This window comes from Eubalaena glacialis, chromosome 4, assembly GCF_028564815.1.
Source record: "Eubalaena glacialis isolate mEubGla1 chromosome 4, mEubGla1.1.hap2.+ XY, whole genome shotgun sequence".
Lineage (NCBI taxonomy): Eukaryota > Metazoa > Chordata > Mammalia > Artiodactyla > Balaenidae > Eubalaena > Eubalaena glacialis.
In genome coordinates, this window is record NC_083719.1 from 28,716,797 (window position 1) to 28,741,218 (window position 24,422).

General features: G+C 39.7%; 1 protein-coding gene across 7 annotated transcripts in view; it reads left to right on the forward strand.

Moving 5' to 3' along the window:
- The window catches only part of RAI14 (retinoic acid induced 14), a 147,999-nt gene that overhangs the window by 111,556 nt on the left and 12,021 nt on the right, over positions 1–24,422 (forward strand). For 3 of the 7 annotated variants that reach the window (XM_061189178.1, XM_061189176.1, XM_061189177.1), the window contains exons 4-13: positions 2,865–2,953; positions 11,848–11,912; positions 15,983–16,040; positions 16,771–16,841; positions 18,401–18,507; positions 19,143–19,321; positions 19,600–19,628; positions 20,853–20,939; positions 21,864–21,950; positions 24,343–24,400. In XM_061189178.1, coding sequence (XP_061045161.1) covers positions 2,865–2,953; positions 11,848–11,912; positions 15,983–16,040; positions 16,771–16,841; positions 18,401–18,507; positions 19,143–19,321; positions 19,600–19,628; positions 20,853–20,939; positions 21,864–21,950; positions 24,343–24,400 — 830 coding nt within the window. The remainder of the gene's footprint in view (positions 1–2,864; positions 2,954–11,847; positions 11,913–15,982; positions 16,041–16,770; positions 16,842–18,400; positions 18,508–19,142; positions 19,322–19,599; positions 19,629–20,852; positions 20,940–21,863; positions 21,951–24,342; positions 24,401–24,422) is intronic. The other 4 variants (XM_061189179.1, XM_061189181.1, XM_061189182.1 and 1 more) reach the window with 4 other exon arrangements.

Consider the following 24,422-nt stretch of genomic DNA (forward strand, 5'->3'; position numbering starts at 1 on the left):
TGGTGTGCCCATGGAGGGAAGGGTCTTTCTACTCTGACATCTTCTCTAATCAAAACATTTTTTAAGGCTGAATTTGCCCTTATAAATATTTAATCCGATAATGTGCACAGAAACCTAATAGTTCTTCCTGTGGATGATCACACACAAAATACCTAACACTGGGATCATTCAAGGTCCCAGTAGGAAACAGGTAGCACTCACATAGGATAATTGATGAGTGGTTAAGAAAGGAACTGTTTATACACATGTGGTCAGATTAAACCAGCAAGGCTGGAAAAGCAGCCCTGGCTAGTAACAGTGGGAAATATTTCACCACCACCACTACCCACACCTGAAGAGGCAAGGAGAGAAATCAGTTACCAAAACCCAGAAAGAGCTGCAGCTGTAGCTTTGGAAGAGCTGGCCCACAGAGCTGTGAACTTCACAGAGGAGGTAGAGGAAGGCAGCCAAGTCATCCATAGAACAGCATGTCGTGTTCATCAGAGCACATTTATCAACATGCAGTAGTGGCCTACAGTAATGCTTCATTGTCACATGTGTCTGCAATTTCAATCCCCTATTAATATAGTGTGCAATCCAGAGGTAATCCAGGAAGCCTCGGAGTAGAAAAAATAGAAATATTACAGGGGGAAGAGGGTTAGTAACTCAAAGGGGCACGTGAAGAGCTTCTGGGTTGCTAGCAGGAGATACGAGGAGGGATTTTGGGTCTCTGGCCAAGTTCTGTTTCTTCAGTATCAGAGTAAAAGGGGCATGTTCCATTTGTGAGGTTTTAGCAGGCTATACAATTACGGTATGTGTAGCTTTCTTTATATATGTTAAACTTCAATCAAAACTTCTGTATCTATACATACTTTTATGTTGTGTGTGTGTGTGTGTGTGTGTGTGTGTGTGTGCTAATTACTAATCCTGGTACTTTTATCTTTAGCAAAAGATATGGCTGTCCAGATTATTTTGATTGAGTTCTCCCCGGTCATAGGAGATAGCAGAATGAATAGCTTAGAAGCAAACACATAGATATTAAGAAAAGAAGATAAATATTAATAAATATCAGGGCTTAATAATACGGGGCATTTAGATTCATAGCCTTGAAAGCGGAGTTCAATAATTGAGGCTCTTAATGGTGATATCATGTCCTCAAGAGCAATTTAATTATGTAACATATACTGTTACTAAAACTGGGGAGATTTTAGAAACCTTCCACTATGATTGAACAATTCACTGCTTAAAGATGAACTTTACTTATTGTCAAGTTAAGTTACCCCAACAATGCTGAAAATAGAGGTATTATTGTAGTGCCTTTTAGGGAGGTTCTTCGGGTTAAGCCGTATTTAATCAGGAATTCCATTTAAACGAGTCACCACGTTCCCAAGTCATTCCAGATGATCAGAGTTTCACCGTAATGTGTAATCACCTACAGAGTGGATTTTGACTGTAAAGAAACATTACACATAAACTGCTGCACAAATGCAGAAATAGTTGGTATGACCAGAGCCAGGTAAGCTTTAATTTATCATTTTAAAATGTTAGAGCCAGATGGACCATCAGATATCATCTGAGTCAATCCCCACATTTTACTGTGGAGGAAATTTAGGCTCAGAGAGGTTAAACTGACTTCTCAAAGACACATAGCTGACGTATGGCCGATTTGCAACCAGGACTGACCTATCCCCAGTTGCTGACCTGCCCACCTTTACTCAGCCTAGTTCTCCAGAGCAGAGGTGCTGGGTCAAGCTGACTTGGGTTTGAATCGGTTTAGCTCTTGGATTTGCTAGTTGAGTGTGACCCTGGGCCCCAGTGACAGGTCCTGTCCTATGAAAAAATATTGCCTGGCTATTAATTCAGAGGTACAGACACCAAGGTGCCGCATGGCAAGTATCTTGAGAAGTTAAGTCCCTAAGACAGAACTGAGGGAGGAGGAGAGCTGGGAGGCTCCTTAACCTCCTTCTATAGGAAGGAGGCTGTGAAGAGGGAAGACCTCTGCAGTGGAGACCTTCCTGGGGTTTTTGCCTTCTCAGCCTCTGGGCCTGAATGCCCAGTGGAACTGTGCTTTCCTTCTGCCTGCAGAAGTGCACTTTACTCCGGGATCTGCGGAGATAATGGGTATGGCATTTGGATGTTATCCCTTTCTACTGGCAAGTCTAAACATGCTGGGCTTGGTTTGTACTACCAAGTGTCATTGAATTCTGATGCCTAATTGTGGGCTTTCTTTAATGCTGTTTGCACCTGACTGAGTGTAGACATCTGCCGTCTAATGGAGACGGTGTTAGGACTCACCTCAAAAGGCTTTTATGAGAATGAAAAGAGATAATATATTAAAGTGAGTCGTTGGCACACATTAGCCACTTAAAAGTTGTGTACAACTATTGTTATTCAGCTAGAACACAGCAATGGATTTGACCTTGATGCTGTTCAAGAACCTTGACCATTGTTTGACTTAGACAAATTTCCCTTCATAGAGTGTATTACTTAAAAAGAATGGCTTTGGTGAAAACACTAGACAGCAGAAAAAAGTTGATAAATTACTTCTTATTTAGGAATCCGATCTAGTTGGGACTCTGGCTATTCTTTCCTAAAGAACAAGGAATGTAGTTGTGTCTTACTTTTTCCAAGCTTTGTCTTTACATTGGCAGAGCTAAGATCTAGCTCCTAATCCATTACTTAATAAAAAGTGTCAATGAGCAAATTATCAGACCGCTTTGAGCCTCCGTTTCCTCCTCTTTAAAATGAGGTTGATAATAATACCTACTCACAAGATGGTTGTGGAGCTTAAGTGAGAGAAAGTGTACACAAAGAGGCAAAAACATGGTCAGAGATGAACTCTGAAGAGTGGAAATCTTCAGGAGATTATGTTACCTCTTTTCCAGTTTTCATCTTGCTGCTACAAAAGGACACGTGGAATGCCTCAGGGTCATGGTTACACATGGCGTGGATGTGACAGCCCAAGATACTGCCGGTATGTAGTCTTTTTCTCTTAAGTCAACAGGCCAGCAGGAAAGTAGGTATCACAAAGGTGATACATATTCATTGTGGAAAATTTACAATCTATACAGATAAGCCAAAAGAAGAACATAGAGTCTACTCCATTGACCAGGCTCTGACATGGTTTCGTTATTCGTGCCTTTGCAGGTGTTTTCATCTTATATGTGGTTAGTCAACTAGAGACTGTATGCTTTTTATCCCCCATTTAAAAATTATATTTTCTAAGATTACATGTATGGACCAAGCACCTTTCCCTAATTTTTGTTTTTATGAATCATGGTATGAAGTGCTGAATGGAGTGAATTGTGTAGGCGCTCATTTTGTCAACTAGCTGAGTTGAGCTCTGTGGACAGAAGCCAGGATCCTAATGTGGACCAGCTGCCCATGGTCGGCACCTCTTACTGTGGTTTAGTGCATCTGAATCACCTGGGAACTGGAAGGGAGGAAGGGAGGGAGAGAAAGGGGGAAAGGAGAGGAAAGGAAAGAATAAACAGTGCACGCACACACACACACACACACACACACACACACAAAACCCCACACATATATACCCAAGCTCTACCTTCTGAAATTCAGATTCCATTGTCTGAACGTTTCCAGCCAATTGGTATTTTTTGTAAAGCTCCCAGGTGATTCTAATGTGAAGCCAGTGTTGTTAAATGATGATCAAGGCAAACAGAAGAGGAAGTGTAGTCTTGTCTTTTATGAACGTTGTTTTACAGGAAGGAGCCCCTGGGGTCTCCAGCCTGGGATTCTGCCCCTGTTGGCCACACCAAAAGATCAAAGCAGCTACTGATGGCTTTTCATTTCTATATTGTACTTGAAAATCTGTCTTCTAATAGGCTTTTGGTGGTTTTTACTGGAATATAAAATCAGTCTATTTCATAGTCTTTATTTAGGCTTTTCATTAATCCGTAATGGATCACTTTCCCTTCCCCAAAACACTGACCCCTCAGAGTAGTCATCTTGGGGGCAGATTAGTCAATCAGGTATTGTGAAAATATAATTATTTCAAAATATGGCTGGAACACTTGTGTTTTGGAATTGTTTTCATAAAGGCTGTGGCATTAAAAAGAAATAATCTCAGTGTTTGGGGACCTTTATTCTTTGAGAATAGATTTGTTTTTTTAGGACAGGCCAAGAGCCACTTGAAGTCAAGTCAGGTGAATGAGGTGTCAACCTGGTAAAACCATTTTTGGTCAAAAATAGTAAGTGATTGAAGTAACCGAATGATTTTCCTGAGCAGTGCCACAGAAAGCTCCAGAAAAATATTTTGAGAAATGGCAATACCAATAGAAGAAAGAATGGTTTCCCTAAGTGACCACCTTGAAGGAAACACTAATTTATGTTGCTAATTAAAATCATCTTTAATCCCAAGACCCAGTTATTTTTTTTTAAGGTTTATTGTTACTACTTTTAAAGTTGTACCACATACACTTAGAGCAGTATGAGTGGCTAGAGTCCCCTTGATGAAACGTATGTCCTCTTAAGTAGACAGGGTTTCTTCTCTAAGAAAATCATAATCTAGAAGAATTTTCTTAGAGTGAATATATTTGAGCTGTAATACAGTTTTGTTTAACTGCATTTGATGTTAAAAAATAGATTAGACAGGAATCTGGTTATTTCCATCATAACCAAACATCTCTCCCCCATATTTTTATTAAAGGGAAAAAATGTTTCTTTAATACATACTCATTGTAGAAAATTTGGGACATACAGAAAACTACCAAGAAGTTAACCGGTGCTTCTACTCCAAGAAGAAAAAAATTTTACTGTTTAGCTATATTTCCTACCAGATTTTTCTGGCACATTTTTACATAGTTGAGATCACATTATATAATAAACTCTAAATCCTGCCTTTAAAAAAAAACAAAAAGATTACCATGATCATTTTCTGCACTAAAAGCTTTTAAGAAGCGTAGTTTTTTTGGCCATCTAACACCATGTGGGTAGAGTTTGTATTTACTACCACAGCCCTCACTCAGTTTCTGAGAGCCTGGGGAGTCGGGCAGTGAGACCTGGACACCCCAGCGCAGTTCCCTCTTCCTTGCCAGCTGAGATGACAGTGCCCTCCAAGAAGCTGGAGGGGAGGACTTCCCTGGCGGTCCAGTGGTTAAGACTGTGCTTCCACTACAGGGAGCATGGGTTCAACCCCTGGTCGGGGAACTAAGATCCCACGTGCTGCAAGGCGTGGCCAAAAAAAAAAGAAGCTGGAGGGGACACTGCAGACCCATCCTGTGGGAACTGCCACAGCCCATTTCTTTCAACTCTGATTGAAACTGGTATAATCCACAGCACTTTGTAGCCCCAGAACATCGTCCAAACATCCCATGAGTTGGAAATGTCTCCGAGCTGCCGGTCACTTCCCTGCTGCCTGACGTTTTTAACAATGAGGTCAGCACTCTGGTCCTTGGGCTTATTGTTTTACTTTAGTCTGAGTGAGGCACTGACTTCTTGTGATTTCTTGAAAACATGCAGAGGGAACACAGGAACAAAAGAAGGAAAAGCGGCATGGATAAAAGTGCATAGAGAGTCTGTTGTGTTATGTAGAACAACACTTCTCAAACTTTTTTCTGTTACAATGAACCAGGTAAACGTGATGGCCTTTACTGCTCACATCCTTCCTGTCGGCTATATCACCCAGTTCCATCTCTCCCTCTCAAGAACACGTATCAGAATCCAAGGGAAGGACAAGGACATAAGTCACTGTGCTTTAGTGGTCGTCATTTGCCCAAAGCATTTGACGAATGAATGAGTTAAATGGCTCCGCTCTCATAGGTGCTGTCTTTTCAGTAAACCTACCTGAAGTATTGCCATATTATTACTAAGATATAGTCGTCTTCAATCCCAACAGCCACTGAGAACTCGTATGAAAATCTGTTACCATAAATCCGACTGTCCTATAGTTTCTGAAAAAAAACCTGCTTTCAAAATATATCATTACACTGACCCTTTTAATTTTTTTTATCCACAAAGTCTGCAGGATGATTTTAAACTGGTGATTGGATTTAAGTTCAGAAGCAAAGGGTTTTTAGCACCTATTTCTTTATCAACTATCCTTCCACATAAAATGCTTGGAAGTCCGACCAGAGAATTTTTTTTTAATTTATTTTATTTTATTTTTATTTTTAGCTGCAGTGGGTCTTCGTTGCTGTGCGCGGGCTTTCTCTAGTTGTGGAGAGCGGGGGCTACTCTTCGTTGTGGTGCGCGGGCTTCTCATGGCGGTGGCTTCTCCCATTGCGGAGCACGGGCTCTAGAGCGCGGGCTTAGTAGTTGTGGCGCACGGGCTTAGCTGCTCCGCGGCATGTGGGATCCTCCCAGACCAGGGCTCGAACCTGTGTCCCCTGCACTGGCAGGCGGATTCTTAACCACTGCGCCACCAGGGAAATCCCTGACCAGAGACTTTTCATAAATGCTTTACAAACAATCTTAGGAGCAGAACACTGTCAGAAGATAAGGCCTTGGGTATAGTACAGTACATCTCAATAATCATTTTAGATGGCCTTTGAGGCTTAGGTGAGATGATACGTGTGGGCATCTTAGCGCCCAGCACACAGTGAGTGCTCACTGCATTTGGCTCCTATTTTATGATGATTATTGCTACTTCATCCACATCAGGTGGATGTACCTTTATTCTCTTTTACACATCAGGCTTTTGCAGAGGTTTCACATCTTAAAAAAGAAAAAAAATTGTGATCATCACCAAGCCAAATACTCTCATAGTACAAATCAGAAAAGAAATTCCAAAACTGGCAGAAGCTCATGACTCATGTTTTTGGTTTGGGGGGTTCCCCCCATTCCTTATTGCCTGTTTGCCAAACAACGCCATAGGCATATATATAGCAATCAGCTGGCAGAGTCCACACCTAAACCCATAGCGCTGACTCTGAACAGGGCCTGCGTAATTGTCCAGCACCTCTCGTTGCTTTGTTTGCTCTTGTTCTTCACTGATGTAGGAAGTGACATTTCTGTCTGTTTCTTTAGAAATCACTTCTCCCAGGTTTCTAGGCTTTTTTTTTTTTTTTTTTTTAATGGCTGCAGTTAGCACCTGGGAGGATGAGATTGGATTAAACAGAAGTATTTACAGAAGATTGAAGAAGACCAAAGAATCTTCTGTTTGTTATCAGTGCTCATCTGAAGCATGAGCTTTCAGACTCCATTTATTAGCAAGCGTATGCATTTGACACAGTATGATCCAGTGGCTTAAACAAGGTAGACTTTTCTGTCTCTCAGTTGAAAGTCCCAAATTGGTATGGCAGCTTGGCTCCACACCAAGGGACCCAGACTCCTGTTGCTCCACCATCCAGGGTGTTGCCTTGGTCCTAATGGCCCAGGATGACTCCCCCTGAGTCTGCATCGCAGTCACAGTGGGCAGAAGGGCAAGCCCAGCCCACAGAGTGATCTGTGGCCACACCTGGCTTTAAGGGAAGCTGGGAATTCTGGGCAGCAAATTATCCAATTAAAAATATAGAAGGTTTTGCTGTAGAAAGAGGTGGAAACAGATTGAAGGATGATGTGCAATTTCCGTCACACTCCCATATCTTAAATTTTCCCTGATTACTTTGCACACAAAACTTCTTTTCTCATAGAAGAAGAGAGGCTTAGGAAAGCGAGAACTGAAGTATGGAAATACCATAATGCACAGAGGTCTCAGGAGGGGGACACTTGAGAACCCTTACTCTTTTCTAGGGTTTCAGGTGCTGGTTTAGCTTTTGTTTGGATTTCTGGGTGGCCCTCCATTCCATTATGCCTCTAATGCCACTCACATATGGCACCATGTGAAGACACAGACGGTAATATTCATCTTAAAATTCAGGCACTTGAGAGAATGGGTCATTTAAAATGTTAATTGCAAATTATAGCCCACTAAGTGTATTTCGTATTTTCATTTGGATTAAAGGCAAACCAAAAAACGATTGTATGATTTATAGTCCTTTATTTGCTGTTCACGCACGTGTATGGGATGTCAGGAGGGCCAACCGTATACAGCTGATCAGCATAACCTGGCCATGAAAATATTTCAGATGATACACCCACACACAAAAAAATCTTTTGATTCTATATAAAACAATATGCACATCTACTTTGTGGAGATTAAGGGATAATTCAAAACTCTATTTAATAGTAAGAATGGTTATTAGAAATCTCCTCTATATATGTATGTGTGTTTGTGTGAAACTGAATCACTTTGCTGTACACCAGAAGCTAACACAACATTGCAAATCAACTATACTTCAATAAAAAAAAGACAAAAATTTTTAATGATTTTTTATTGAAATATAGTTGATTTACAATATTGTGGGGTTTTCTTTTTTTAACTTTTATTTTATATTGGGGTGTAGTTGATTAACCATGTTGTGTTAGTTTCAGGCGTACAGCAAAGTGATTCAGTTATACTGTACATGTATCTATTCTTTTTAATAAATAAAATTTAAAAAAGGAAATACATCTTTTATACCCTGATGATCTCTCCCCTGGAACTATAACTAGGTGAATAGACTTCTGCTTCAATGATTAAAAACTTGATGTAAAAATAAGCATTTCTAAGAACAGTGTTGTTTAAATATATTTGAAGTTGTAAATAGGAAGCAAATTAATTTATGCTTTTATTGTTTATATTCAGCATTCTGAAACTCTGGTTCTTAAATAGATATTTTAAACCTTATCTAGTCGAGTATCATTTAATTCTCTTTCTTTTTCTAAATGTCTCCATATTATAATCTGAAACTATAATTTCTCAAACTTCAGCTTTTTGGTGCTTGTTCGTCATGTCTTTGTGTCTTATGACCTCATCGGTTTAAAAATTTGTCACCTACACTTGAAGACTGTGTTCTCAGTCCCATCAGTAGTTCCTCCACTCTATGAGTGAGTTCTTCTCTGTTTCAGCAGCAATCTTAAATCACTGAATAAATGGTTGTTGTCTGAGGTAGGTTGGAGGATGGTGTTCATGGCTACAATGGCTAGGTCATCCTTCTTAGACTCTTTCAATAACAGGATTCTTAAACCACCTGGAATAGCCCACGACTCTTGACTTATAAATAGCCCTGGTCTTTTCGCTTACAGAGTTCTGCTGAGATGCACTTGAATTAGGGTTGCCCTGTTATTTTCCTATAGGGAAGTTGCTTCCTGATATTCCAGACAGATCCACAGCTGAGTGGGGGCCAGACTTATGCACTGGCTCGTTTCAGTGAGGTTCTGGCACTAATATAATATATTCTCTCCAGAAAATGTTGCATTTGGAAAGAGAATTTTGTTTTTTGTTTTTTTTTTTAAACATCTTTATTGGAGTATAATTGCCTTACAATGGTGTGTTAGTTTCTGCTTTATAACAAAGTGAATCAGTTATACATATACATATGTTCCCATATCTCTTCCCTCGAGAATTTTGTTTTAATGGTAGCAGTGAGAGACATCTCACTCCAGTGTCATGTTGTCCAAGGAATGATGCATCATTTGAATTTTGAGACTTTTAAGTGAAAAATGCTTTTGTGCTCCTGCTTAGGAAAACACATCACAGGGCCAAGGAATAAGACAATTTTGTTTCTCTAGAAACACAGCGCTTACTTCCAGGTATGACTAGAACACTTGGAGTGAAAAATAAAAGCCTGTTATTTATTTTATGATGAATTGTTTAAATCTCCCTACCCTCTTGTCTTTGGAGAACTGTGCCTTTTTCCAGTGGGTGCTATTTATGTAGAAGAGCTTTTGTCCACAGGGTAGACAAAAGTTAAGGCATTGCATACACGACATCAACAGTCTTCTACTTACAATCAGGATGGGTTCCAAAAGTTCATCTGTAAGGCATTAGTTTAAAACACAGAATGTGCTTGTCCTTAGAAACACTGGAATAAATGATGGTTGAGGGCCAGGCTAACCCACCAAAACCTATTTAACGCATAATGTAACTGAACTCACTATTGTGTGTTATACATCCTGAAAGGAGGGGGTCTCCTGCGGTAAAAGGAGGAAGGGGAAGAGAAGATCTTTGTCTTCCTGCTTCCAAGGGTCTCAGTCCTTCATCTCCTGACCTTCCTCATCCTCATCCATTTGGGAGGAGGTCAAAGGATTCCTTGCTTCAGTGTTCTACCCCCATCAATTAACTCCCCTCACACATACCCTGAAAATCTCTGTGCAGCTACTCAGAAAAGAAGGAATCTGATCTTTTGACCTCACACATGCTTTTGTGCAGCTCACTGTGGTCCTAAAACCCTCTAATTTTAAATATGGTATTTCCTAGCCATATGATAACCTAATAATTAGTGGATTTCTGGTCAGTGTTATTATAAAGACTAATTCAGAAAGGAGAAATGGTATTTGGAGACGGGACCACCATATAAAAGAAGCTGTTCCTCTAAGCCAGGGGTTCTCAACCGGGGGTGATTCCCACCCATCCAGGGGATATTTGGCAATGTCTGGGGACATTTCTGATTGTCCCAACTGGACATCCAGTGGGTAGAGGCCAGAGATGCTACTCACCATCCTATAGTACATAGGACCACCTGACCAGCTTCAAATGTCAAGAGCAGTAAGGCTGAAAAACATGCTTTAAGCCTGTTATGGCTTAAAGTATGGGTTGCTTACAGGTGTTACATTGGGGGTCTCTTGGTCAAACAGTTTACAAATGCAGGATTTAGGAGTTTCCTAGGTGTATTGGGTTGGCTGGCAGTGGTAACTTTGGTTCCCTCCCTCCAAATCCCCCTCCGCAGACATCTGTAGTGGACATACCCTCTAATTCAAATTAACAAATGTGTATCGAGAGCCTATTATGTGCCAGCAGTGCTGTAGGCTCTTGGGATATAGAGTTTATATTCTAGTGGGGAAAGAAGAGCAGTTAGACATAAGAGTGTGTGTGTGTGTGTGTGTGTGTGTGTGTAGGGAGAGAGGAGTGGGGTGGAAAGGGAGAGTTGAAGGTGCTGGGTGCTATGAAGGATAAAAGAATGAAGCAGGAAGTAGGGATAAAAGGGGTGGGGGAGGAACTGGAATTTTAAGTGGTGAGGTCAGGAAAGGTCTCATCCAGAAGACCGTGTTTCAGTGGCATCCGAGGGAGGTAAGAGGGCAAGCTGGGTGGTTATCTTAGAGGAGGAGGGTCCAGGCCAAGCAAAGAGTAATTTGCCAGGGCCCTGGGGTGGGAACCTGCAGGTCTGGTAGGGCTGCCTCTAAGCCCCTCTTCCATAGAAACTCTATAGGCCCATTCGGTGGTAGCGGGGAGGGACCTGGGTATAGCATTAAAATTTCCTAAAGTAATCTGGCCACAGAAACATCAGAGAGTCTCATGTTGTTGTAATGTTCTGTGAAGGGAGCGTGAAGAGATGCTACTTTGCTAGTGTGTTGTTTTTATAACCCTTTTCCTTCTTCCATGTAAGAACTTGGGACATCTGAACTCCAGGTAATTTCCATACAGAGCTGGAGCACATTTGGGGGAGGGAGAAACGAGAGGTGGAAGTGGGGTGTCGTGCGGGTGTTTGGTGTGCTCCCTGCTGGCTCGCTGGCTGCCTTTGCTGGGTTCCTGGGCCAGTGGCAGTCGTGGCCTGGTGTGACTGTTATGGACACGGGGCGTCTGGCACCCGTGCTGACAGCTGAAAGCAGAGCTTCCAAGGTGCATACCAGGAGTCCACCGCAAGCTTCTAGCCCAGAGCTTGATTGTACCCCAAGAGGACAGCAGCTGGCATGGACTCTGAACGTTATCCAGGGGACAGGATGCTCTGTGTTCTCCCCACTTCTGTCACACTGAACTTTGCAGAGAAGAAGTTGAGGCCTCATTCTCAAGAGTAACAATTCCGTCTTTGTTGGAGAACAATTTATTTCCTCATAGTTGTCTTCATTACAGAGATAAGTGATTAAAAAAAAAATTTTTTTTAATCCATTTAGGACACAGTGCTTTGCACCTTGCAGCCAAGAACAGCCACCATGAATGCATCAAGAAGCTCCTTCAGGTAAAGTGGAACAACAGAAAATTATAAATACATCATTTTTAAAATTTGAAAGTAACCTTGTGTGTGAAAGAACAAACACATACACACATACTCCTTCAAATATTATCCCAGAACCTGGGTTTCCTAAGAAGCTTCATTATAGCCAAGGAGAAGATTATTTCCATAGCAGTTGCGCTGGTAGAGAAGAGGATCCTAATAAAAATTTGGAGTGTCTTTCTGGGATCCAGCCCTTTTCTCTGCTTTATTCAGCTCCTTTTTTCTTATTGGAAGGACTTGTACCCTTTACATAGTCAGCTTGAAAAAAAATTTTCATGCTGTTGGAGATCCTTATAATACAGGATCTCCAGTATCCTAGTATTTATTCTCTCTCAGTCATTAGTAGAATGCAGCTTTTCTTGATAAGCAAAATTTCAACCACTGTTTCCTTGTATGTAACTTGATGAGCCTTTAGTTCTTAGCTTTTGTTCAAGTTCTTGGTTTTATTCTTCTTTATAATTTTAGGTCAACTCCCTGGTTTGATAACCTTGCCAGGAAGTTTATAATGATTGCTTAGGGTGACTTCCGTATATCTTTAAAGATGAATAGTTCGTGAAATCCCAATAGCAGTTTGCACAGTAACTTCCAGCTGTTGCCAGTCAAAATGCAAGCTGGCTGTTTTCAGGAACAGCACAGAGCAATAAAATATGTGTTTGGAGTAATGTCTGTTCTCTTGAGCTGTTGTCCTGGCCTTCCTGAGCATCATTTGGGACCCAGCATCTTGCATTAATTTGGCTTTGCAATTCTAATGCAGCAATATGGGCACATTCTTCAACTTGTCCTGGTCTGTTGATCACACAGCTTCTTGTCTTGCATGACCTGATGCAAGCTACCACCAATGCCAGCAATGCTTAACCTTAACAGGTCTTTGAAGTGAAATTCAAGAAACATAGATCAACATCTGTGATGATGATGATGATGATTTTTTTTTTTTTAAAGATTTATTTATTTATTGATTGATTGATTGCTATGTTGGGTCTTCGTTTCTGTGCTAGGGCTTTCTCTAGTTGCGGCAAGTGGGGGCCACTCTTCATCACGGTGCGCGGGCCTCTCACTATTGTGGCCTCTCTTGTTGCGGAGCACAGGCTCCAGACGCGCAGGCTCAGTAGTTGTGGCGCACGGGCCTAGTTGCTCTGCGGCATGTGGGATCCTCCCAGACCAGGGCTCGAACCCGTGTCCCCTGCATTAGCAGGCAGATTCTCAACCACTGCGCCACCAGGGAAGCCCGATGATGATTTTTATTCTGAGGCTCCTCTCTAAAGACAGTTACAATAGAACTTTTCTTCCCTGCCTCCACACCCATGGTCTTAACCTTAAATTTTTGTTTAACTTATTTGTATTTTAAATCTCCATTCCCATCCTGGCTTGGCTATCCAGACTTTGCATCTGGCTCTGATTTGAAGGAAGAATGAACTTGACAAGCTGGAAATCCTCATGGGCAAGGACCAGATATTCTAGCCTCTAATGTAATTTTATATCTGGTTATGCAAATGGATTGGTTTTTCCCTGGAATCTTTGAAGCCTTTAAACAGTTCCTTGTGCTGTTCTAAAATTAGGCCAAAACATGGTAAGCTGTAACGTGATCTCTATTCTTCTTACCACTGAAGGGCAGACAAACATTTCCAACATTGCCTGCTCTCCGCAAATTGTCTGAATTCTGTTCCTCTTTCTGGATAGTTGTTAAAACTGGAGGCTTTGACGGCCTCCTAATGGGCTGCTTACCTTGGGTCCTGCACCCCTCTGGTAACTGCTTCACTCCTCGTCTGGGCGACCCACGCCCTCCGTGATGGGGCTGCTGCCATCTCGTGCGCCCCTCACCCTGCGCCCTCTCTCTCCGGCCTTTTGCTCTTACTGTCTGTCTGCTGGAGAGACTTCCCTTCTCCAGTGGCTACCATTTCAAAGTTCCACCTCCTTAAGGCAATGGGCACAAAGAGAGCCTTGTGAGAGTCTTCAAATGAACTCTCCCCCTCCCCCGAGAGCCCACCACTCCCCCCCACTCTCTCTTGCAGCAAATGGTCCCTGGGCACCATGCACCTTGTCAAGCAGTGAGTATTTACTCACAGAGCAGCCCCTATCCTGCTGGAGCTTGCCATCTGGTAAATGAAGACAGAAATACACATGACCGATTGCACAGCGCTGAGAAGAAAACTAACAAGAGTATTGTGAGAGGGGAGTGAGGGGGGATGTTCAGGAAGGCCCCGGGGAGGAGGTGATATTTAAGCTGAGAACTCAGCGGGGCAGAGAGCCAAGGGGAGAGCATTCCAAGCAGACAGAACAGCAAGTACAAGAGGCCTGAGGTAGGAAAGTCACTAACTAACCGGGGAGGAAAGCAAGCCAGTGGGTGGGCTGGGGGCAAAGCGAATGAGGAGCAGAAAGAAGGGCCCAGGGGACTTCCCTGGCGGTCCAGTGGTTGAGACCCTGTGCTTCCACTGCAGGGGGCGTGGGTAATCTCTGGTCAGGGATTCCGCATGCCATGCAAGGAGGCCACCAAAAAAAAAAAAAAAAAGATGAAGAGCCCAGGCTGCAGCCTTGTGTGTCACAATGGGCAGACAGTGATTCCTCAAAATACAGTGTGGAACTGTGGAGGACTTTGAAGTAAAGAACAACACTGACAGTTTGGAAGTTCACTCGATTTGTGTAGAGAATTGACTAAAGAACTGAGGACAGCCAGGTGGCTGTCAAGGCTGTCCAGGTGAGCAGGTGTTGGCTCAGACCAGGTGGTGACAGTGGAGAAAGAGAGGAGAGTAGATCGAGGTGTGTTTTGGGGACAGAATTGACAGGACGTGGTGGTAGGTTAGACGTGGCAAGAGGAAGAGGAGAAGAAATCAAGGATGACTCAGTGGTTTTTGGCTTAGTGACTAGACCGATGATAGCGCCGTTGACAGAGGCAGGGACGGCTCAGGAGGATCCGGCTGCGTGTCGGGGAGGGGAAACCAGAAGTGTTGGCTGTGCTGCGTTTCAGACATCAGGCGGAAATGTGAAATAGGCTGTGGGTTGTCAAGCCGGGGGCTCAGAGGTGCCATCTGAGTGTACAGGTATGAGCACTGGCTGTAGCCCAGCCTGTCTGGCTTTGAATCCTGGCTCTGCCACTTACTGTGACCCGAGCAAATTACTAACTTCTTTGTACCTCAGTTTCCTCATCTGTAAATGGGGGTAATAACAGTATCTAACTAGGATTGTCAAGAGCCTTAAAACAATTCTTTGAACAGTGTCCGGCACATACTAATAGCCAGTACTTACTCACTAGTGTTGTCACTGTTAAGATACACACTCGGGAGGCAGTAGCTTCTAGATGGGATTTCGAGCCATGGGTGTGGATGAGATCACCGAGGGAGAGAGCTTAGAGAAAGAACACCCAGGAGCCCCACAGTTTTATGTTTGGCTAAAGGGGCAGGCGTGGCCAGAGCAGTGGGAGGGAAAGCAAGATCCGATGGGCCAGGCAGGGCTCTAGGGGCTGAGAGGAGAGAGTGTTTGGAGAAGAGGGAGGGGATTGCCGGGGAGAGGTTGGTACGAGGAGGGCAAGCATGTTTGCCATCTTTGGAAACACGAAGGTGGCTGGCCACTTGGATCAGGGCCATCCCTGTGGAGTCTTGAGGGCAGACGCCCAACTGCAGTGAGTCCAGGAATAAATGGGAGATGAGGAAACATGGCTTGTGTGGGACAGTTCTTAACAGGAAGTTGGTTTTGTGATGTAGGATAGAGAATTAGGGCAGGAAATGGGGGGAAAGGTGGGATCAAGATGAGAAATCCTAGAGCATGTTTGTTAGCTGGTGGGGATGATCTGTTGGCGACAGAGTTGCTGGAAGAGAGAGGGGACGGTCAAAGCAGCCAAGCAGCGACGGTTCACCTGTGTCTTGATTACTTGGAGATGAGTCTTCCTCCCCATGAGACCCTAGGCCCCTGGAGCACAACAGTTGGTACTTATTCATGTTTATTATACTTTTCTTAGGAAGTTGCATCATACCTTGCAGGAAAAGGATGAACTGAATAGAACTGAATTTTATTATACGTATTTATTGATTTTTGTCTTACAGTCTAAATGCCCAGCCGAAAGTATCGACAGCTCTGGGAAAACAGCTTTACATTATGCAGGTAATTTTCATTCTCTTATTTGTCTTCTTCTGCCGTGAGAAACAGTTAAGTGTTCGTTTTCCTTATTTAAGCCATTAACCTTACCACTGTTATTCCTGATGCCATTTTCTGTCATCCTTCCTAGACATCATTCCCATTTTCCTCAGTTTGCAAATTGTGTAGGGTTTTACGGAGGAAATACAGCTAGAATTCGTCAATCGCCTGCCAAACAACTAGTAAAAATTGTCCTGGTTATTATATTTTAATTAACGTGAGGTTCTTGTTTAAGAGATATTCATGAGCATTTGTAGATTTCAGGTAATGTGTGATACAGATTTTTTTTACTTGGGGATCAAAAGGAACATCAATCAGTTTTATTTATCAACATTTGGTTTTACTATCTGTCACACAGTTTCAAGTGACGAAAACATTGGTACTGAAGTCCAGGATGATGAGATTTGCGAATTTCTTTTAGTGCTAGTTGTGGAAAAGCTAAGTCCCACGAGAAGCTAAACCAAAGGTTTGCCTAAAGGCAACAACTGGCAAGCACTGCCTTTAGGTCTGGATGACACTGAAATTAAACAGTAATTTAAAACACCACTTACTTAACCATTCTGACATCATTTCTCTTCAATGCAACGTATGCAAACTGGGTGGAAGGTGAACTTTTCCTTCATAGAAGTGTTTGATGCCCCTGGCTGTGAGAGTAGCTTTGTGATTGGCTGTGGTTTCTGTGTCTTCCTTCTTTCAGCTGCACAGGGCTGCCTTCAAGCTGTGCAGGTTCTTTGCGAGCACAAAAGCCCCATAAACCTCAAGGATTTGGTAAGTACCAGGTGACCACTAGAGGTGCAGATGGACACTGGTTTCTAGAGCACCATGGGCTACTTCTGGGAGTCACGAAGACCTTAGAGACCCAAGCATTTGGTAAAAGTCTGTTGCCTTCCGACCTAGATCCTCTTGTGCAAAACAGATTTAAGTATTATCCCCGTTGGTCCTTAAACCGTTAATAAAACGTTTTGCAGCATGCACTTCCTGTGTTTGTTTCTAAGGATAGACACGTGGCTTACCATCAACTTAAGTACTAATAAGGCTTAATTTCTTGATTTTTATAAATAAAAAATAAGTCTAAATAGAAGTTCTATTTCTTTTTGCACCCCATATATTACCTTTGGTACTAGGGTTTTCCAATTTTAAAGACCACTTGTAGCCTATTTTGACCTTGCTGGGCTATTCTGAGAATAAACTGACATGCCTATTGCTCCTGATTATAGGGTTAAATTTCCTGCTGTAGCATGGGACTTGGCATGTATAAGTTATACCTGATGGGGACATTGCGAAGTGAGCATTTAGAATCTGTAAATAAATTCACGCTCCCTGAATCTCGGTACTTTATAACCAGAAAGTATTATAACTTCACAGAGATAATTTTCTAGAAATTCTGAAGTTCGACTTTGAGTGGATACTTAATCTTTAAGCAGCAATTGTATTTTTAAATATCCCCATGTTAAAATAATTGGATATATTGTAACTTTTCTTTTCCTTTGCCTATTTGAATACGTCCACCTTAAAATTACTGTCAACCCCATTTGTGGGGTATGTTCAAGGCAAGAGCAGAATAAAAGCCTCTCTTTATGGTTTTCATAATTTGAGTCAGACCCTACTTCAAACTAAGATTCTGGAAATTGTCACCTATAAATTCTTCTAGTATTTTTTTTTCATTCGTTTCATACTGTAATGTTGAGGTTCTTAATCCATTTTACATAGTTTGTATGAGTTGGGATCTAATTCTTTTTTCTAAAGGAATTGCCAATTGTTATAACATATTAAACAAATCATTCTTTCCATCAGTCCCTTTATCTAGTCATGTGTCAGTAATGAACAAATAAACTCTTAACATATGTTTCGATACCTAGTAAGATTATGAAAGGGTTTGCTTTCTGAGAAGACAGTGGTGGCATGGCGGGATACTAGGATATGTGTAGTTCACTCAGAAGAAACTACTTGGAGAGTAGTGGGACCTACTAATGCCATATGGAAACAACCCCTCATTTCTCCAGAACCACGGAGAACCATTTCTCAATAAACATGGTATACTTGCCTCGAGCCTTTACATACTTTGCGTTCCACTCTCTCTCACATCATAGTCGAGACAAGAAGCAGCTCGAGAGACTGACTCCTGAGGAAAAGCCCACAGTCAGTGGGATTCCATAACAAGGGTAGTGTTAGGGTGTGACGTTGGCCTATTAGGGGGCAGACTACTTTGGTGGGTCAAATGTAAGACCAGCAGGACAAGTCAGGAATAAATGTAGAAGGAATAAGGACCTTTGCAGTTCCGGCATTTGGCATCTAAATTAAAATCTTAATCTGAATTTGTCTCCTAGGATGGGAATATACCACTGCTTCTTGCAGTACAAAATGGCCACAGTGAGGTCTGTCGCTTTCTCCTGGATCACGGAGCAGATGTAAATTCCAGAGACAAAAATGGAAGGTACCGCAGAATTAGAAAGCATGTTATTTCAGTGATATCCACATTCTGAGAAGCTTTCAAAATATCACAGCTGTATTTTGGATCATTTGTTTTAAAGCAGTTTTAATTTCTTTCTTTTACTGATTTCTGCTTTTTTGGATAATTAAGAATCTGTTTTGACCTAAAAAATATTTTCCCCAGACCTCTGGGAGCATCATTGCTGACTGTGTCTGTGATGAGATTATTAAATGCTAAAATGAATAGGCCGTTTCCTTTGCCTTTTCATGCAAAATAAAAGTAAATATATTGGTTGTTTTTTAAAAACAGTCTTAATAATGTTATGGGTTCTTTAAAAAACTTGATTTGAAAAAAAGGCAAGATTTGTGCCAATCATATTAAATTCCATCATATTTAGAAGATTATGTCTATGTTATTTGACCTAATATTTAATGTTCTGATTTAATCTGAAGTTTTATAAAACAGCAACCCAATTTTATTTTGATAGCATTCCATTTTGAATTTCCTAGAAAATTAAGTGTAGTACAGGTTTAACTGCACTTAGTCTTCTTTCCTCTGTTTTTAAGACAAATGAAATGATTTCCTAGCAAAAAGTTTTCACATTTTGTGTACTAATTTTTTGTCTCCTCATTCCTTAGAACTGCTCTCATGCTGGCTTGTGAGATTGGCAGCTCTAACACTGTGGAAGCCTTAACTAAAAAGGGTGCAAACCTAAACCTTGTAGATTCTCTTGGACACAATGCCTTACATTATTCCAAACTCTCAGAAAATGCAGGAATTCAAAGCCTTCTATTATCAAAAATGTCTCAGGATGCTGGTATGTGAAAGAAAATAGCCAGTGTTGTTTTAAATTTATCCACTCCATTTTCCCCAAAGGTTAAAGGAATTTGTGCAATATATTTTATTATTCTTTTAAATATATTTCTGGAGAAAAATAGTGTTGAATATTGTGTATGTTGTGTGTATGGGTGTGTGTGTGTGTGTGTGTGTGTGTGTGTGTGTGTGTGTGTGTGTTTATATACCCCGCCACCCAAAGTGGATATGAGTCATTATGGTTCTTATAGTTTTTTTTTTTCCCTCACTTTTCTTCTATAGATTTAAAGACACCAACAAAACCAAAGCAGGTATTTATCTTTGGGGATGGAGATTCTTTTTCATCATTGCCTGTGTGAGTTTGAACATGTTCTAATTAAACCACTCTGTGGTCCATTAGGAAAGTGATAAAGACTATGCTGAAACTACTTAAGGAGTAAAATATCTTTGGAATAAATGATTCATTGTAAGGTGGTAAATATTTTCTTAACGATTTACCCTATTTCCAAAGCATGTAACTTTAAACTTGCTACTTATATATTCATCTTTTTCTGAAATATACTAATATTTCCTACTGGTGTGAAAAGGTTTGATGTGATTTTAACTCTGAGAAGAACAGTATTTTAACTACTTGTAATATCACAGGAATTATAGAACTCTGTCCATAGCCATGTTAGATAGTTAATGAAAGTAAGAGATTTAGCATTCTCTTTCATTTTAATTAGAGCTTTTCTAAAATGTCATTCATTTTACACAGATAGAAATTGAGACGTTTACCCTGTTACTTTGGAGTTTTTCCTAAAAACATAGTCACTACTGTTTATTAATGAGATATATATTTGGCTGTTTTATTTATTTATACATCAAGGTTCTTGAAAAAATTATCATAATCGGCAAATACTTGATACTGAATTTATTTTGTACCAATTGTGTTATATTTATCCATAACCTTCAGAGATGAGGTTCCCCCTTTTTTCCCATATTTATGGTCATTCCTTGGTATCTGCAGGGAATAACAAAATCTGCAGAAGCTCAAGTCCCTTATATAAAATAGTGTGGTACAGTTGGCTCTCTGTATCTGCAGTTCTGGGATATGCAGATGGTGGAATCTGGATGTGAAACCTGTGGATATGGAGGGTCAACTGTATATTCTTTAAGAAAAGGACTGGAAGTAATGAAAAGGTCGGGGAAATACCACTGCTTTGCATTAAGATGGAAGCTAGACTATGAATGTATTCTGGGTTCTAAGTTGTGGTAAACAACCCCTTATTTTCTACTTTCCCAGTTCTCCATACCACCTTAATCTGATTTTGTCTTGTGTTTTTTATTTTCTTGCTTTAAAGCATGGGCTGCTAGAAGAAAACTTGGAGCATGCATATTACTTATTTTTATGTTGGTAGCAGATTTCAGATCTTGATAAAGTAAGAAATGCATGAACTGTTGAGGTTTTTCTCATTTGTTTGATGAAGCTATTTACTCAGACTTTACTAACCTAACTAACCCACCTCCATTCTTTGGACTGTGATAACTTTCAGCATGATCAAGTCTCTAAAATAAGCTCAGAGAGAAGTGGAACTCCAAAAAAACGCAAAGCTCCACCACCTCCTATCAGTCCTACCCAGGTAAAAATAAAAGAAAACCAACAATGAACAAACATATAACAACAAAGCCATAATTTTGTCATTTTGTGTTTAGGCCAAAAAGAACTGTTTTAAAATTGACCCTTAAATGCACATTTGAAATTTTCTGTAGTGGTTTTAAATTACAAATAGTGGTATGAAGAATTTCGATTATTAGTATGGAAATAATGTTGATTCTTATTTCAAAACTGAAGAATTGAACAGTATCTTTTTTAAAAACCTCAGAATTCTTAAAATCTATGACAGGAACTTTTTCCTCAAGATAATGAGCTCAGTCTATTTTCAGAGCTCGTATTAACAGCTCTAGTAAAGTGGGGGAGAATGTGTAGCTGGTGAGGTGTTAGTTGAAAATGAATTTTAGTTGGTTTATTAAACGTTGTTAAGATACATTTGCCTTTCCTATTACACTTAAGGTTGACTAATATTAAAAAACAGCTTTCATTTCTGAGCTTATAGTGATGACTGAATAGAGGAGGAAGCTTGAATATCTATGAAATGGTAAATAAAAACAGGCCAGGGTTTGTTATTAAAAGAATCATAGGCCATAAAAAGAATAATCCATATCAAATATTTGAGCAGAATATCTCATCCAATAAGTATGAGCGTTAAATACGTTAGCATATTCATTAATAATATTCTCAATCTGCAATAGAAGTTTTATAAATTTTTAACGTTAATTCTAGTGAATAAAGGAGTGAAGTTCCGTAGTTAATTCTACTGGGCAAACTTTCAAAAAGTATTTGAGGTAGCTGAATTACACTGAAAATATGTTACCCTTGAATTAATTGAAACTAAGGATAATTATTGTTAGATTTATTTGCATTGGTTAAATAGGCTAATTCTTTGGCACTGTAGAAGACTTTGAAAAAGGACTCTTTATTGATGGTTTTCATTTTGTTTTTTTAGTTGAGTGATGTGTCTTCCCCAAGATCAATAACTTCAACACCACTTTCAGGAAAGGAATCAGTATTTTTTGCTGAACCACCCTTCAAGGTATTTCCTTTCTGTGTCTAACTTATTATTGAATTTTAAGATACATAATAGATTTGATTTAAGTTACACAACACTGGGCAAAACAGAATATATTTCTCAGTCATTGGTTCAAACCTTTTCATCATAAAGCACTCTTTGATTATTTTCCCTAGCATGGGCTCCATACAAAAAGAGTAGCATGAATCAATTATATTTGTTAGCTAATATTTAATTTTCTTCATTAAAAAGGGACAAAGATAAGACTTTAAGATCACCAGTCATCTTACCAAATTGAGTTGCTATAATACTAATCAAAAAGAAAGAAATGGTTATTCTCTGATGTCTTACTAAGAAGTAATTGTATATTTTTAATTAAACTTTTTACTGACTATAAAAGTAATATGTATTTATTTTAGAATTTTAGAAAATCCATTAGGTCTTATTCCACCTGATTCTCTAGACTTGTGGTTGGAAAGTATTTTAAGGAATGGGAGGGTATTTCAATTTAATATCTGTTTACCTAACAATCACTAGGAAATTGTACTTGGAAAGAAAGTAAAATTTATAATTGTTAAAATGAAATTTCAATGGCATAATTGTTTATTCTTTTCTCCCTTCTAAGAATTACTAAAAATGAATTTTCTTTTAACTTGGATGCATATTGATGTGGAAAAGATTCTATCAACCTATCATTTCCCTTGCTTTAACTAGATTTTATTAAAATACAAGGCAAGGAAAGGAAGTTATGCTCTTATAATTACTACCCTAGTATCTTCTAATATGATTATGGCTCAAAGGAGGCAATGCGTTCCAAAGAATAATATCACAAATTATGTTTTTCAGAAATAGAGTGTAAAAAGACTTTTATTTCTTTAAAAAAAATCACAAAAATATAAAAAGGACACAATTTAGAATAGCTAAAGTTTAAAAAGATTAAAAATACAAATTGTTGGTGATGATGTGGAAGAGTTAGAACTTTCATACTCTGTTGGTAGGATGCAAAATGGTACAACTACTTTGGAAAACCATTTGACAGTTTCTTGAAAAGTTCAACATACCTAACATATGATCTAGCCATTCACTCATAGACGTTAACCCAAGAGAAATCAAAATATATGTCTCAAAAAATCATATACACAAATGTTTATAGCATCTTTATTCAAATATCCCCAAACTAGAAACGATCCAAATGTCCTCCAACAAATGAATGGATAAAGATAATGAGATACATGCATATAATTAAATATTACTCAGCCATAAAAGAGAATGAAGTGCTGGCCAAGCAGCATGATGGATGCACCTGAAAACCATCATGCTGAATGAAAGAAGCCAGGCTCAAAGAAATTCATCCCCTATGACATTCCATTTATAGGAATTCTAGAAAATGCAAAAAGGAGAGTAGTGGTTGCCTGGGAATGGCAGGGATTGGCTGTGATGAGGCATAAGGAAACTTTTAGAGGTGATGGGAATATTCTGAATCTTGATTATAGTGGTGGTTCCTTGGGTGTGTATCTGCCAAAACTCCTCAAATTGTAAGCTTCCGATGGATGTAGTTTATTGTACCTTAATAGAGTTGAAAAATAAAAATAAGCATTTAGTTTTTTAAGTGAAAAACTTTTTTTATGATAAGCACTTGCCAAAAATGAGCCACTTCATTTTTAGCATTTGAGCCTTTACAAAAGTTCCTTTGCTGAACAATTCTCTCTCTTATCATGGTCTGCGGCTCATCTAGATAAAACATGGCAATTTCTGGCAAGTGACTGTATTTTGTTTTGGAATGAGAATCTGGCTTTGAAGGTAAAGAATTTTTCCAATATATTAATGGACAGAGATATTCAGGGATACAGGTTTAGAGGAAATCTTTAGGGGATTGTCAGTCCACAGCCATAAGAATTTTTATTCCCTTATAAAATTACCTTTATTTTCTGTGACAGGTCTCATTTACTACCATTTCCCTTAAAAATAATTAATAATAATATATTAATAGTTAATTTATGAAATGATAAAGCTGAAAAGTGCTTCTAATGTATTTTAATGTATTACCCAGATAAGTAAAACTTCTATTTGACTCTGTTATGAAAGTAGTATTCACCATCTCAAGCTTTAGCACGTAGCCCACTAAATTAGCTATTATGTAATTTTATTATACTCTTCAAAGATATTTGTAATATACTTACTGAAATTTCTGAAAAATATTTTGAGAATATACCCTCTGGAACCTCTAGGTAAAAATTGTACCTCAGGAGATAACTGTCATTTTTATTGTATTTTAAAATATCTTCTTTCCTGGAGATTATCTGTTTTTCTAGTAGGATAGCACCAACTTGTATAAACTCAAGGAGGAAAATTTGCTTGATTCTTTTGTAGAGTGTTCCATTCAGGAATATTCTTTTAAGTCATTTTTGTGTTCCAGCAGGCTGAGATCAGTTCTATACGGGAAAACAAAGACAGACTAAGTGACAGTACTACGGGTAAGATGAAGGGGCATTTTTG